The 13,768-nt window shown below is 54.5% G+C and overlaps 1 protein-coding gene across 1 annotated transcript; it reads left to right on the top strand.

Moving 5' to 3' along the window:
- The first annotated feature begins 8,220 nt into the window (after positions 1-8,220).
- On the top strand, positions 8,221-10,624 carry KCNF1 (potassium voltage-gated channel modifier subfamily F member 1). The gene has a single exon (XM_021087841.2). It carries the CDS (start codon positions 8,772-8,774, stop codon positions 10,284-10,286), a length of 1,515 nt encoding a protein of 504 aa, XP_020943500.1. The 5' UTR covers positions 8,221-8,771; the 3' UTR covers positions 10,287-10,624.
- The last annotated feature ends 3,144 nt before the right edge of the window (positions 10,625-13,768 follow it).

The following is a 13,768-nucleotide window of genomic DNA, read 5'->3' as shown; positions in this document are numbered from 1 at the left end:
CACAGGCAGTTCCCAGAGACACTGAAACCGATACGTTTGGTGACTGGATGCTGATTTGGAGGAAGGCACTGAGCTCCTGACATCATAATTGTTTGGTTCTCTGGTACTGAAACATCCCATAAATGACAGTAATTATCAAGTCCTGCCCAACATGACATTTTCTTCAAAACATGAGAAGACGTTTGTTCCTGAATGTTCTCTCCTTACTCCCAGCCCCCTTCCCTGCCTCTCGCCCACTTTACATGCAGCCCACACCACTTTCCCCTTCCCTGTCATGTCCTTTCTGTCCTATTCCACCCCACAATGGCCCCTGTCCTTCCTCTTCTCTGGCCAGGAGCAGATATGGAGCCGGGGCCACCAAGACATAAGCATTTGTCAAGTGTTTCCCAGGGCAGAGCCCCGAGCCGCTCGAAAATATGTTGATGTCGGGAGCTGAGCCAGGTCCGTGGCACTTTGCTGAATTCCACGGGGGACAAGGACATGCGGGCTATCTCAGTGTTTGAGGTGTTTTTTCCCTCTGTGCTCTGCTGGGGATCAGATTTCCTATGGCAGCCAAGTGCAGGTGCCAAATAGTGGACTTGGACATACACATCCAGATAGATTTGTTTTAAGATTGCTAGCTATGTACTTTTTTTTAAATTAATAAGCTTAATTTTTAAAAGAGCCATTTTAGGTTTGTAGCGAAATTAAGGCCAAAATAGGGAGAATTCCCACATACCCCTGCCCCTGCATAGTCACAGACTCCTGATTCAACATTCTCGCTACAGGGCAGATTTGTTACTGTCTCTGAACATGCGCTGATACATCATTGCCATCCAAAATCCAAAATTTACATTAGGCTTCCTTCTTGGTGTTGTACCCACTATGGGTTCAGATAAATGTATAATGATACGTATCCACAATTATAGCAGCATGCAGAAGAGAGTCACTGCCCTACAAAACCTCTGAGATCCTGCCCCTCCAATCCCCAATTTTTTTTTTTTTTTTTACTGTCGCCATACTTCTTCTTCCGGAATGTCATAGAGTTGGCATCACACAGGATGTAGTCTTTTCAGACTGGCTTCTTTCACTTAGTAATATCCATTTAAGTTTCCTCCACATCTTTTCACAGCTTGAAGGCTCATTACTTTTTAGCACAGAATAATATTCTACTGTCTGGATGTATCATAGTTGATTTATCTAGTCACCAGTTGAAGGACATCTTGGTTGCATCCAAGTTTTGGCAATTATTAATAAAGCTGCTGTAAACACCTGTGTGCACGTTTTCATGTGGATATACATTTTCAACTCTTTGGGGTAAATACCAAGGAGCAGTTTTGTAAGAAACTGACAAACTGTCTTCCAAAGGAACTGTACCATTTTGCATTCCCACCAGCAAGGTCTATCGTTCCACATCCTTGCCAGCATTTGGTGTTGCTGATGTTTTGGTTTTTGGTCATTCTTAGAGATGTGCAGCAGTATTCATTTCACTGCGGTTTTAATTTGCAAGTCTCTAGGATGTGGAACATCTTTAGATGTCTGCATATCTTCCTTAGTGAGGTGTCTGTTCAGGTCACCTGTTGGGATTTTGGTTGAGATTGCATTGAATTTACAGATCAAATTAGGAAGAACTGACATCTTGACAAAATGAGTTTTCCTATCCATGAACATGGACTACCTTTCCAGTGATTTAGTTCTTTGATTTTTTTTTTTTGTCAGAGTTTTGTAGCTTTCCTCATATAAACCTTGTTCAATTTTTTCTTCAAGTTTATACCTATTTCATTTTGGGGCATGGTGAATCTTAATAGTATTGCAATAGTGTATATTTAAGGTAATCAAAGGGAAAATTCTTCTGGGTGGGCCTGGCTTAATCAGGTAAGCCTCTTAAAAGAGGATTTAGGCTTTCACTAAGCTCACAGAGGCTTTACTGCTGACCTCAAAGAAGATTAAGCCTCCATGAGTTCTGTAGTTGCAAGGAATTAAATTCTGCCACATGAGCAGGGAGGTGGGTTCCTAGCCTCAGATGAGATGCCAGACTCAGACAACACTTTGATGGCAGCCTTGTGAGATCTTTTTTAATTTTTTTTTTTTTTTTTTTTTTTTTTTGTCTTTTAGGGCTGCACCCATGGCATATGGAGATTCCCAGGCTAGGGGTCGTATTGGAGTTATAGCTGCTGGCCTGCACCACAGCCACAGCAACACAGGATCTGAGTTGCATCTGTGAACTACACCATAGCTCATAGCAATGCCAGATCCTTAACCCACCAAGCGAGGCCAGGGATGGAACCCATAACCTCAAGGTTACTAGTTGGATTTGTTTCTGCTGAGCCATGGCAGGAACTCCGTGAGATCTTTCTTAAAATATTTTTTTTAATTAAAAATTTATTTATTTATTTATTTTGCTTTTTTTAGGGCTGCAATTGTGGCATATGGAGGTTCCCAGGCTAGGGGTCGAATCGGAGCTGAAGTCGCCAGCCTACACCACAGCAATGTGTGATCCAAACCATGTCTTCGACCTATACCACAGCTCATGGCAATGCCAGACCCACAACCTGCTGAGCGAGGCCAGGGATGGAACCTGTGTTGTGGATACTAGTTGAGTTTGTGAAACACTGAGCCATGATGGGAACTCCATACACCCATAATCTTATTTGTCCCTTATGGAATCTTGTACTCAGGAAAGAAAGGTCCCTTATTCCATTTTGCAGATGGAAAGACTGAGGCATAGAAAAGAAAAAAAGACAATTAGGAGCTGGGTCCAAAAAAGAAAAGAAAAAAGTTTCCTGATGAAACTGTTTTAAAACATTCTTTTTTCTGGAGTTCCTGTTGTGGCTCAGTGGTTAACGAATCCGACTAGGAACCATGGGGTTGCAGGTTCGATCCCTGGCCTTGCTCGGTGGGTCAAGGATCCGGCACTGCCATGAGCTGTGGTGTATGTTGCAGACTCGGCTCGGATCCTGCGTTGCTGTGGCTCTGGCATAGGCCGGTGGCTACAGTTCTGATTCAACCCCTAGCCTGGGAACCTCCATATGCCGTGGAAGCAGCCCAAGAAATGGCAAAAAGACCAAAAAAATAAATAAATAAATAAATAAAAAATAAAACATTCCCTTTTTAAGCCCGTTCTCCATCCAGCACCCACTCCCACCCCACCAGCCTCCTGCACCTAACTCCCAGGCATGGTTTATTCAGACAGGAACAGGCAGGCTGAGCCTTCTTCTCAGCCAACTCCTTGGGCCCTGGGGCCAGCTCGCCAAGCTGATAGGTGCACAGCAATGATGAAATGTAAATTTTTGATGGAGTACAGAACTGAATCTTAATGAACGTTATTATTAAATTCAGCAAAACACAAAGACATTTGAACTGAACAGAACTGATTATTCCATAAAAAGGGACTAGATTGCAGCTTGCCTCTTTCTCGTTGTCTAGACAAATCACTTAGACACACATGTGCTGGTTTTAATTAGAGCCATGAAAATTAAGCATTCTGTAGCCTGAAATGTTATTGTTCAACAAATAAAAAAATACATATTTAATAAAGAAAAACACAACTCAAACAATGACTCTCCATAATGCCTAAAGAGACAGTTTCCCCTTCCCCATCTTCTTGTGAGAAAACCCACAAGAGTCAAATTGCTGCTTCTTCTAGTGTCTGATGGAAGGTTTTGTGCTTCCCACCCCCCAACGACATCGTGAAATGTACAGTTCTTTTTTGTGTGCATGGCACATAGAAGTTTCTGGGCCAGGGATGGAATCTGAGCAGCAGCTTCGAACTATACACACCACAGCTGCAGCAATGCCGGATCCTTAACCCACCTGGCTCGAACCCGTGCCTAAGCTGTAACCTGAGCTGCCGCAGAGACAATGCCGGCTCCTTACCGCTGCACCACAGCTGGAAATCCAGGAAATGCACAGTTCTGATAGAAGTCCTAGGCAGGACTGAGTAAAACACAGCAAGGACCTTTTCATTTTTTGCCAAACGTCCAGACGCCACCCCTACCCCCACGTGGTGGGTTTCATCTTTCAGGAAATTCTCAGCGGACCAAGGCTCCTGGTTCAAATTCCTGTGCATTAGAGACCTTCGGTGTGAAGGTGCAAAAGGTTTTCTTTTTCAAACCCATGGTGTTCCAGCCTAAGCCTTCCCAACACTCAGGCAGGGTCTGGGGTCCTAGGGTGAAGGGCTGTGTCCAGAGTCTTGGAGGAGGCTGAGGTCTAGGAAAGATCTGGCAGGTTCGAGGGAGGAAGGCGTATGTCTTCATCTGCTCAGGCGGCCTCTCGGCAGCCAGACGTCTGAGATCTAAATCCTGCTAGGGTTTCTGGTGAGACCCCTCTTCCTTGTGGGCAGCCACGTTCTTGCTCTGTCTTTGCAGGGCCTTTCCCCTGTGAGTGTGCGTGGAGGGAGACAGAGGTCTCTGCTGTTCCTTCTTAGAAGGATGCTGATCCTGTGTTACCTCCCCTCACTGAACCTGAATTATCTCCTTAAACATCTCTGTCTCCAGGAGTTCCTGCCCTGGCACAATGGGTTAACAATCCTACTGCAGTGGCTTGGGTGGCAGCAGAGACATGGGTTGGATTCCCGGTCCAGCACAGTGAGTTAAAATATCCAGCATTGCCGTGGCTCAAATTCAGTCCCTTGCCCGGGAACTTCCATGTGTCACAGGTGCCACTATACACACACACACACACACACACACACACATAAATCCACCTGCAAATACAGTCACATCGAGGTTATGGCTTCAACATATGACTCTTGGAGGCACACAGTTTAGTCCCTGCAGAGAAGCCCTGGATGGAGAGGCATCTCAGACCTGACCTGTGAGTGCTGCTCTAGCCACTGCGGGTGGAGACATCCTGGAAGGGTGGGAGGGTGGGATGATGGGGGGAGGGCACCGCAGGTCAGCAGCCAAGGCTCTGCAGCTTCCAGGTTTAGAAGGAACCTAGGAGTCAGGGGCACGCAGGTTTGGAGGCGCAGATGAGTACCAGCCAGCCCTCCTGTCTCAGTGATGCTGGGCTGCTCCTCTCCGAGTGGGATTTGAGCTCCTGCCTCCCCTTCCCCCTCTGCCTAAGGAGAGGCTCTAAGGCTTAAGACTGGTCTCATGGCTCCAGCAGGAGTCTTCCTCTCTGCCTTTTTTGGGGGAGCAGCCCTCCAACTTCAAATGCCTCTCTTGCCTTGACCTGTGATTTACAGCCGTCTCTCTCTCACGCCCCTGTTGTCAGCAGGCTTCTGCTCAGCTGTGGGCTATTTGGGGACATTTTCCCTGCGCTGTTTTGTATCTGCCTCCCCCTCCTTCCCCCCCCCCCCCGCTTTCGCTTAGGACCAGCTTTCTTCCCTGTAGGGGTCTGGGATTGGTTGAATGGACGATGTGCGCTGGAGCCTGAGTCAGCCTCTGGCTGCTCTAAGGAGACAGAAGCCTTGCTTATTTTTGCCATGTCTGATGTACTCTGATTTATGCCATATGCTGTCTCAATACAAAGGCTGGTCAGTACTCAATCCATTGATTGCATAACCAACTTGTAGTCCGTACTCTTCGCAGAGCCCGCTAGGCTCTGTGTGATGTTTCCTGCTTCACCCATCAGTCTTAGGACCACAAACCACCTGCTTTCCTCTGCTCAGGCTGCCTCCCCCCATGTGAGGCTGGCAAACCAGGTGACATCCTCAGACCTCAAGGCTCAGTGCCGGGGAGCCACCATGCTGGGGGCTGAGTCTCCAGTGCTGGTGAGCCAGCGAGGTACCTGTGAACCCCTGGGCCCTGGCAGCACCTTGGACCTAGTGACCAAGCAGTGTGTGTGTGGGGAATCTACCTGACTGAAGGATTGCCACCATGCACCCCAAAAGCATACCTAAGCCAAAAAACGCTGTGCCTCTGAGCAAAGCAGCCCTCTTCCAACCACTTCTCAAACTGCCAAACCTGGGAACCATCCCTTGGCGCCCCCTGTAGGCAAATTCAGGAATCACCACGCCTTCCATGTACCTCTCGTTATGCTGATTACCGCAAATTGTAATTACGTTAGACAAAATATATTCTCCACTAGAGTATGATCCCTGCCCCCACACCAGGGAGGAGTGTGTGCTCTGTGTGTGTGTGTGTGCGCTTGCCATTGGAAGTCAATAAATATTTGAATAGTTGGATGTGTTTAAACCCATTAAGCTTAGACTAAGATGCAATTTGAACTTGACCCTGGGGATACCAGGAGCAACTGAAGACAGCCGAGGAGGGCAGAAACATGAGCAAGGCCAGGAGATAAACATGGGGTGTGTGCAGGAGGGGGCGTGCTGTGCTATACTGAGAGAAGACTCGGCCTGGGGTCGAAACCCAAGCTCCACCACTACAGTTGTGCAACTGGGCATGTGGGCCAGGCGGCAGGCTCTCAGCGTTGCCGCCCCAACTTGGCCACCTGCTGACTGAGTGATCTCGGCAGGTTACCTGATGTCTTGTTTCCTTGGAGTGATATCATGGGAAATAAATGAGAAAAATGCAAGCATTCAGAAAAGGCTTGGCTCGTGGTGCACTTATAATAAGGGTTATTTTTACTCAACCTTTCTGGATCTCAATTTCTTCTTCTGTAGTAACACACCAGAGTTTAATTTTAAATTTCTTTTTTTTTCTTTCTTTTTCTTTTTTTCTTTCTTTTTTTTTTTTTTTTTTTTTGGTCTTTTTAGGGCTGCATCTGGGGCATATGGAGGTTCCCAGGCTAGGGGTCGAATCGGAGCTGTAGCCACCGGTCTACACCACAGCCACAGCAATACGGGATCCAAGTGGCATCTGCAACCTATACCACAGCTCACGGCAACGCTGGATACTTCACCCACTGAGCGAGTCCAGGGATGGAAACCGACTCCTCATGGATACTAGTCAGGTTTGCTGCTGCTGAGCCACAACAGAAACTCCAGAGGTTAATTTTAAACGGAACCAAAATAAAATTTGTAAGAAGACATTTCGGCAAACTCTCTTCATGTGATGCATATTCTAACCTATTCGGTTTTATACAATCTCATGGTAGGAAGAGAACGGTCAGCGACCCAGGCTGCAGAACATACTTTCAATAGGCTTTATGTTTTTAGAGGCTTTCTAGGGCCACAGCCAAAGTGGGGAGTAAACGCAGGGCCCTCCCACTTGCCCCTTGCCCTGGCATTCCTTCAGCCGCTCCCAGTCAATATTCCCCAGCAGAGGGCACATCTGTTATGACCAATGAACCTACACTGACGCATCGTAGTCAACCAGAGTCCACTGTAACCCTGGTGTTCACCCTTGGCAGTGTACCGTCCGTAGGTTTGGACAGAAGTATAGTGACATGTGGTGACATGTATCCACTGTTGCTGGCATCTCGAACAGGATATTGTCACTGCCCTAAAATCCCCTGTGCTCTGCTTATTTATCCCTCTCTCTAGAATTTTTGGGTGCTTTTGGGAACATAGTCCCCAGGTCACAGATGATGCTGAATAATTTGCAGTGTTAATGCTGCTGCCGCTGATGGAAGCCGTTGGAATGGTTCTGGCAGCGGCTGCAAGTCTGGACGAGAGGGAGGGCGGCGGATCCTGTGTGGCAAGGACTGGCAGGCCTTGGGGCCAGAGCGGGGGATGGAGAGGTAGGAGGAGGGGGCGCTCAAGGCTCTGCAGGCTGGAGGTGGCCCTGAGGGACTGCAGAGAAATGGGGAGTGGTGGACAGCGAGGACTTCCAGGCAGAATTTCGACCTGCGCACAGCGCGGGATTAAGAGGAGGCCAAGCTGGGCTCTACTCCCGGTTCCCTGTGTGACCTTGGCCAGGTCCCTTCTCTCCTACCGGATGTCCCCACTGCATGGTTCTCCGGTGAAACCCCAAAGGACCACCCCCAGCCAGGCGGTGTCAAAGGGAGTTAGGAAACCTTGAAAGAGCGGGCAGGATCGGCGGCCCCGGGCGCAGGAGCAGCCGCAGCGTCTGAAGGGCTTTCTCGGGCACGCTTTCCGGCCGGCCGAGCAACAGGCGGCCCTGTTCTCTCATCACGGAGCTTCTCAGAACAGCAGGGAGAGAGGAACTTTGCAGCCAGCGCTCGCCCGCCGCTTTCAAGCCGGGGCGGGGTCCCCGGGTGACCTGCGGGCCGGAGGGGCGGGCGGGCGCGCGGCGGCGGTGGCGGTGGCGGGCGCGCAGCTGTGCCCGCCTGCCCAAGGGTTAAGCCGTCCCCCTGCAGCTGCCGCGCGTGCCTTGCAGAATTTCACCAGAAGAGGGTACAGTTTGAAAAGCTCTTGACGTCAGGCTGGAATTCCTATTGTGTTTAGAAAAGGCTCGGGCAGAGCAAGCCCAAGTTCGCCCTCCGCACACCTCGGCGGACAGCCTGGCTCCCGCAGCCGCGGGGCACGTCTCGCGTGGGGGGCGCACGCGGGGACCCGCGCGGCCCCGGGACCGGCCCGCCGCTGCCTGCGCGCGCGGGGACGGAGGACCGTGCCCGCCGCCCACGAGGGGACCTCGCTCCTGCAGGAGGCCGAGGCGAAGCAGGGGATCGCGCCGCCTGGGAGCCGCGGTGAGTGTTCGGGGCGAGGCCGGTGGCCGCCAGAGCGCCCCGCCGGCGCGCCCGGGCGCCCGGATGCCCGCGCGAAGCCCCGCCGCCGGGTGCATGCCTCCCCCGCCGCGCGCCCCAGCCCGCTGCCGCCCGCTGTGACCGCGCTTCCAGGCAGGCGGGCGCCGGCCGGGCTTTCCCCGAGGGCCGCGCACCCCTCGGACCCGCCGACCGCCCCTCCACCCCCGGCGGCGGCGGCGGCGGCGGCGGCGGCGGCGGCAGGGCGCGGAGCCGAGGCTGCGCAGGCACACGCCGGGAGAATGGACGGGGCCGGGGAGCGCAGCCTCCCGGAGCCGGAGCCGGAGCCGGAGCCGGGCAGCCAGAGCTCCCGGGCGGGCGACGACATCGAGATCATCGTCAACGTGGGGGGCGTGCGGCAGGTGCTGTACGGGGACCTCCTCAGCCAGTACCCCGAGACCCGGCTGGCGGAGCTCATCAACTGCTTGGCCGGGGGCTACGACACCATCTTCTCCCTGTGCGACGACTATGACCCGGGGAAGCGGGAGTTCTACTTCGACAGGGACCCGGACGCCTTCAAGTGTGTCATCGAGGTGTACTATTTTGGGGAGGTCCACATGAAGAAGGGCATCTGTCCCATCTGCTTCAAGAACGAGATGGACTTCTGGAAGGTGGACCTCAAGTTCCTGGACGACTGCTGCAAGAGCCACCTGAGCGAGAAGCGCGAGGAGCTGGAGGAGATCGCGCGCCGCGTGCAGCTCATCCTGGACGACCTGGGCGTGGACACGGCCGAGGGCCGCTGGCAGCGCTGCCAGAAGTGCGTCTGGAAGTTCCTGGAGAAGCCCGAGTCGTCGTGTCCGGCGCGGGTGGTGGCCGTGCTGTCCTTCCTGCTCATCCTCATCTCCTCCGTGGTCATGTGCATGGGCACCATCCCCGAGCTGCAGGTGCTGGACGCCGAGGGCAACCGCGTGGAGCACCCGACGCTGGAGAACGTGGAGACGGCGTGCATCGGCTGGTTCACGCTGGAGTACCTGCTGCGCCTCTTCTCCTCGCCCAACAAGCTGCACTTCGCCCTGTCCTTCATGAACATCGTGGACGTGCTGGCCATCCTCCCTTTCTACGTGAGCCTCACGCTCACGCACCTGGGCGCCCGCATGATGGAGCTGACGAACGTGCAGCAGGCGGTGCAGGCCCTGCGGATCATGCGCATCGCGCGCATCTTCAAGCTGGCGCGCCACTCTTCCGGGCTGCAGACCCTCACCTATGCCCTCAAGCGCAGCTTCAAGGAGCTGGGGCTGCTGCTCATGTACCTGGCCGTGGGCATCTTCGTCTTCTCCGCCCTGGGCTACACCATGGAGCAGAGCCACCCCGAGACCCTGTTTAAGAGCATCCCCCAGTCCTTCTGGTGGGCCATCATCACCATGACCACCGTGGGCTACGGCGACATCTACCCCAAGACCACCCTGGGCAAGCTCAACGCGGCCATCAGCTTCCTGTGTGGGGTCATTGCCATCGCCCTGCCCATCCACCCCATCATCAACAACTTCGTCCGGTACTACAACAAGCAGCGCGTCCTGGAAACCGCAGCCAAGCACGAGCTGGAGCTGATGGAGCTCAACTCCAGCAGTGGGGGCGAGGGCAAGGCGGGGGGCTCGCGAGGCGACCTGGACCACCTCCCGCCGCCGCCGCTGCCGGAGCCCGCCGGGAAGGAGGGGCCCAGCTGGAGCAGCCGCCTGAAGCTCTCCCACAGCGACACCTTCATCCCCCTGCTGACCGAAGAGAAGCACCACAGGACCCGGCTCCAGAGCTGCAAGTGATGAGGCCCGTCCCGGCGTGGATGGACCGGCCAGTGGATAGACGGATGGACGGACAGGTGTGACACACCTGTCAGTGACTGCCCGGGAGGGGCTGTCCTTTACCCCTCAACCCTCTCCTGAACAGAACTCTGAAGGCCCTCTTGATGAGGCTGGGTAAGGTCCCTTTGTGCTGCCAGCTGTCCGGAGGCCCCGGGGGTGGGGTGGGGGAAGCAGCGTCTGCGAGTTCTGGACTCGAGTTGCAGGCATCGTGGGGTGATGGAGGCCGTGGTCTGGCGGATGGCAGGAGCCCTGACCTGGTTCTGTATCTCCTTCAATAAAGCCTCCTGCTCTCTGCACCAGCCGGTGTTGCAGGTTCTGTCACAGGCTTGGTTGCCCCCTGGCCCCCAACTCCCAGATGTGGCTGGGGGGTGAGTGAGCAGCCCAGGGGGTTATTTTTAGTTGAGAGCTAATGAAAGAAGGGCTGTAAGCAGGGTCCAGCCCAAGGAGCCCCGCCGCACTCCAGGAGGCTCTGGGCCTTCTGCTTCCTTCTGGGGAAAAGCTTGCTCTCAGGGGAAGAAGGGGGTCCCTGAACGGGGAATGCTGGGCAGCCCGGTTGCCATTTCTTTGTCCCCTGCGCGAGGCCCTCTCCCCAGCTTTTTCCCATTCCTTCCAGCACCCCCACTTTGCCGAAGAAGAAACTGAAGCCCGAGCTCACACGGAGCCGGGGTTGGGTCCCCAGGCTGCTGCCTCCAGAGCACAGGCTTTGTCTTTGGTGTGAGGAGGTCTTGGGACAAAGGCCTGTGCTGGGACCACGAGGGGAGGGTCTGCAGGCCAGGACAGCCGTCGAGCTTCCTCGAGGTGCTCACGCCTGTCCTCCCAGAACCAAACGGCCCCTGGTCTGCCTGGCTGAGCCCCCCCCCACCGGAACAGACAGACAGACTTGGATCTGAATTCCAGGAAGGAGGCCACCTCCGAGCTGCCTTCCAGCTGGGATGCTTTTCTCCGCCTTCCCGCCCCCACCGCTCCCTGGCTTGCGTTGTGACCTCAGGCCTGTTGATTAACCTCTCAGACCCTCACTCTGATCAGCTGTAAAGTGGAAGAATCACCGCCGAGAATCCCAGTGCCTGGCCCATCAGAGCAGCTCAGGGAATGGCAGGTGGTTCCGTTAGCCTGTGCTGGCGGGGGCGGGGGCGGGGTGGGGGTGACTTGCCCACTCTGGCCTCCACAGGGCTGGGCTGGCATGTGGGTGGGGGAGGGTGGGCGCAGGGCACTTTACACTGTACTTGGTCCATGGCAGTCCCCTTGGTCCAGAATTGGTCCCAGCAGGTCCCCCCTTCTGGCTTGCCACCTTCCGCAATCCCCAGGGCTCTGTTCTTCCCTCCGCTCCCAAGGCCGCTGCTGCCCAGCGGAGCCCTGTGGGGGAGGGGGACTAGATGAGGGAGGAGGGGAGGTGGTCCCTGGTCTGCTCCAGCCTGGGCAGGTCCTTCCTTCTCTGGGCCCTGGTTTTCCCACGTGGATAAAAAGGACGCTTTCTTGGGGCGACTTCCAGGATCTGGAAGCCTAGGGCTGCAGATGTGTTGTGTCGGGGACTCCAAGAGGTTGCCATGCGTAGGAGAGGGTCAGAGCCATCCCTCTGGGGTGGGGGCCTTGAGCCGATATTGTGCACCCCCTCCCTCTGGGGGAAATCCTGGGTCAGGTGACCATGGATGGCAGAAGAAGAGATGTGGGGGGCTGCGGGACGCAGTGGGAGGGAGGGGAGGGGTGGGGAGCAGGGGTCAGTGAGCACTCTTGGGGCTGAGAAGGCCTGCCAAATGGGATGGGGTTGCCTCTCTTTGTCCCCCAGTCCCCAGAGTCCTTGGGAGGCCCTGAGCCCGTGCTGCCTGAGGGCTCTGAGCCCGGAGCTGGAGCTGGGGAAAAAGCTCCGATGCACAAAGGCTACAACAACCCTCAGAGCCCATCTCGCCCACCCTGAGGAGGGGGCGGGGTCCCGAGAGGGTGAGCAGTTGGTCTGAGATCCTTCGTGAGTGAGGGTGATGCCGGGTCCCAGAGGAGCTCCGAGTGTGTCATGCTCATACAGCGCCATGCTTAGTCGTGGATGAATGAGCCAGGGAGCCAGGCGGAGGAGAGGCCCTCTCTCCCTGGGGAATCTCCCTGGGGCACAGCTGGGGGCTCTACAAAATCCCAGGGTCCAGGCTGTCTCCACACCTGTAACATTAGAATCCCGAATATTTTTCTTAAACCTTAAAGTGCACTCGAACACCCGGAGAGCTTGCAAAAATGCAGACTTTGAATCAGCCGTTTCAAGTGGGCCCCCGACATTCGGCATTTTCAATAGGCTCCCAGATGAGGCTGTGGCTGCTGGTCCACGGACTGCAGGAGCTGGCACACTCGGGCCCCTTTGCTATGTTTCTGCCTTCCACGAGTCAAGAATAGTTTCTCTCTCTCTATTTATTTATTTATTTATTTATTTTTTAAGCCTGCACCTGCAGCATATGGAAGTTCCCAGGTGAAGGGTCGAATCGGAGCTACAGCTGCTGGCCTACACCACAGCCACAGCAACTCAGGATCCAAGTCGCATCTTCGACCTACACCACAGCCCACAGCAATGCCAGATCCTTAACCCACTGAGGAAGGCCAGGGATGGAACCCGCATCCTCACGGATACTAGTCGGGTTTGTAACCTGCTGAGCCACAAGGAGAATTCTGCTCTACATTTTTAAATGGTTCAAAACAAACAAACAAACGAACAAACAAAACAAAGGAGGAATAATGTTTTGTGACATGTGAAAAGTACTTGAAATTCAAATAAATTCTAAGAGTGGAGCAGCGCGGCGCCCCTTGTTCCCAGATTGGCTGTGGCTGCTCTCAAGCTGCGAGGGGAGGCTCGAGAAATTGTCATGGGAATCCCGCAGCCCTCAGGGCCAGGCAAGCTCATCACCTGCCCTTTACAGTGAGAGGGGACCAAGCCTGGGCCACCAGAAATGAGCACCAAGTGGGTCCTTGAGGAAGAGTGGGGCTCCTCCCCAGAAACAGAGCAGGGGAGCCACGTGAGCAAAGACACAGGGTGTGGGGCCCCCTCAGAGGGCGAGGCGGGGTCTGTCTCACAGAGCATCGGGTCACAGCCCCCTCCTCCTTCCCCAGGGAACCTCCAGCCCCTGGTTTCCCAACTCCTGCTCTGGATGCTGGCTCCTCGCCCTCCTCTCGTGACCTTGCCTCGGTCACGTCCCCCCATCCTGGGACATTCGAGTTCTCTGACTTAGGGGAAGGGGACAGACCTCCTGTGACCTGCTCATTTCGATGCAAAGGGGAGCGAGAGCATGTTTCTTGGAATCCCAGAATACCCCAGTTATAAAGAGAATAGGCAGAGTTCTCTTGCGGCTCCACGGGTTAAGGACCCAGGATTGTCACTGCAGTGGCTTGAGTGGTTGCTTTGCACAGGTTCGAACCTTGGCTCAGGCACTTCCGTGTGCCACAGGTAAGGCCCCCAAAGGAAGGAAAATAGG

The sequence above is a fragment of the Sus scrofa genome, chromosome 3 (genome assembly GCF_054392235.1).
Source record: "Sus scrofa isolate SSC_HxYL_T2T_F1_AM1 chromosome 3, Sscrofa_HxYL_maternal_Yorkshire_Landrace_v2.0, whole genome shotgun sequence".
Classification (NCBI taxonomy): Eukaryota; Metazoa; Chordata; class Mammalia; order Artiodactyla; family Suidae; genus Sus; species Sus scrofa.
The sequence above is the reverse complement of the archived record's forward strand: the minus strand, read 5'-3'. Positions and strand labels throughout refer to the sequence as shown.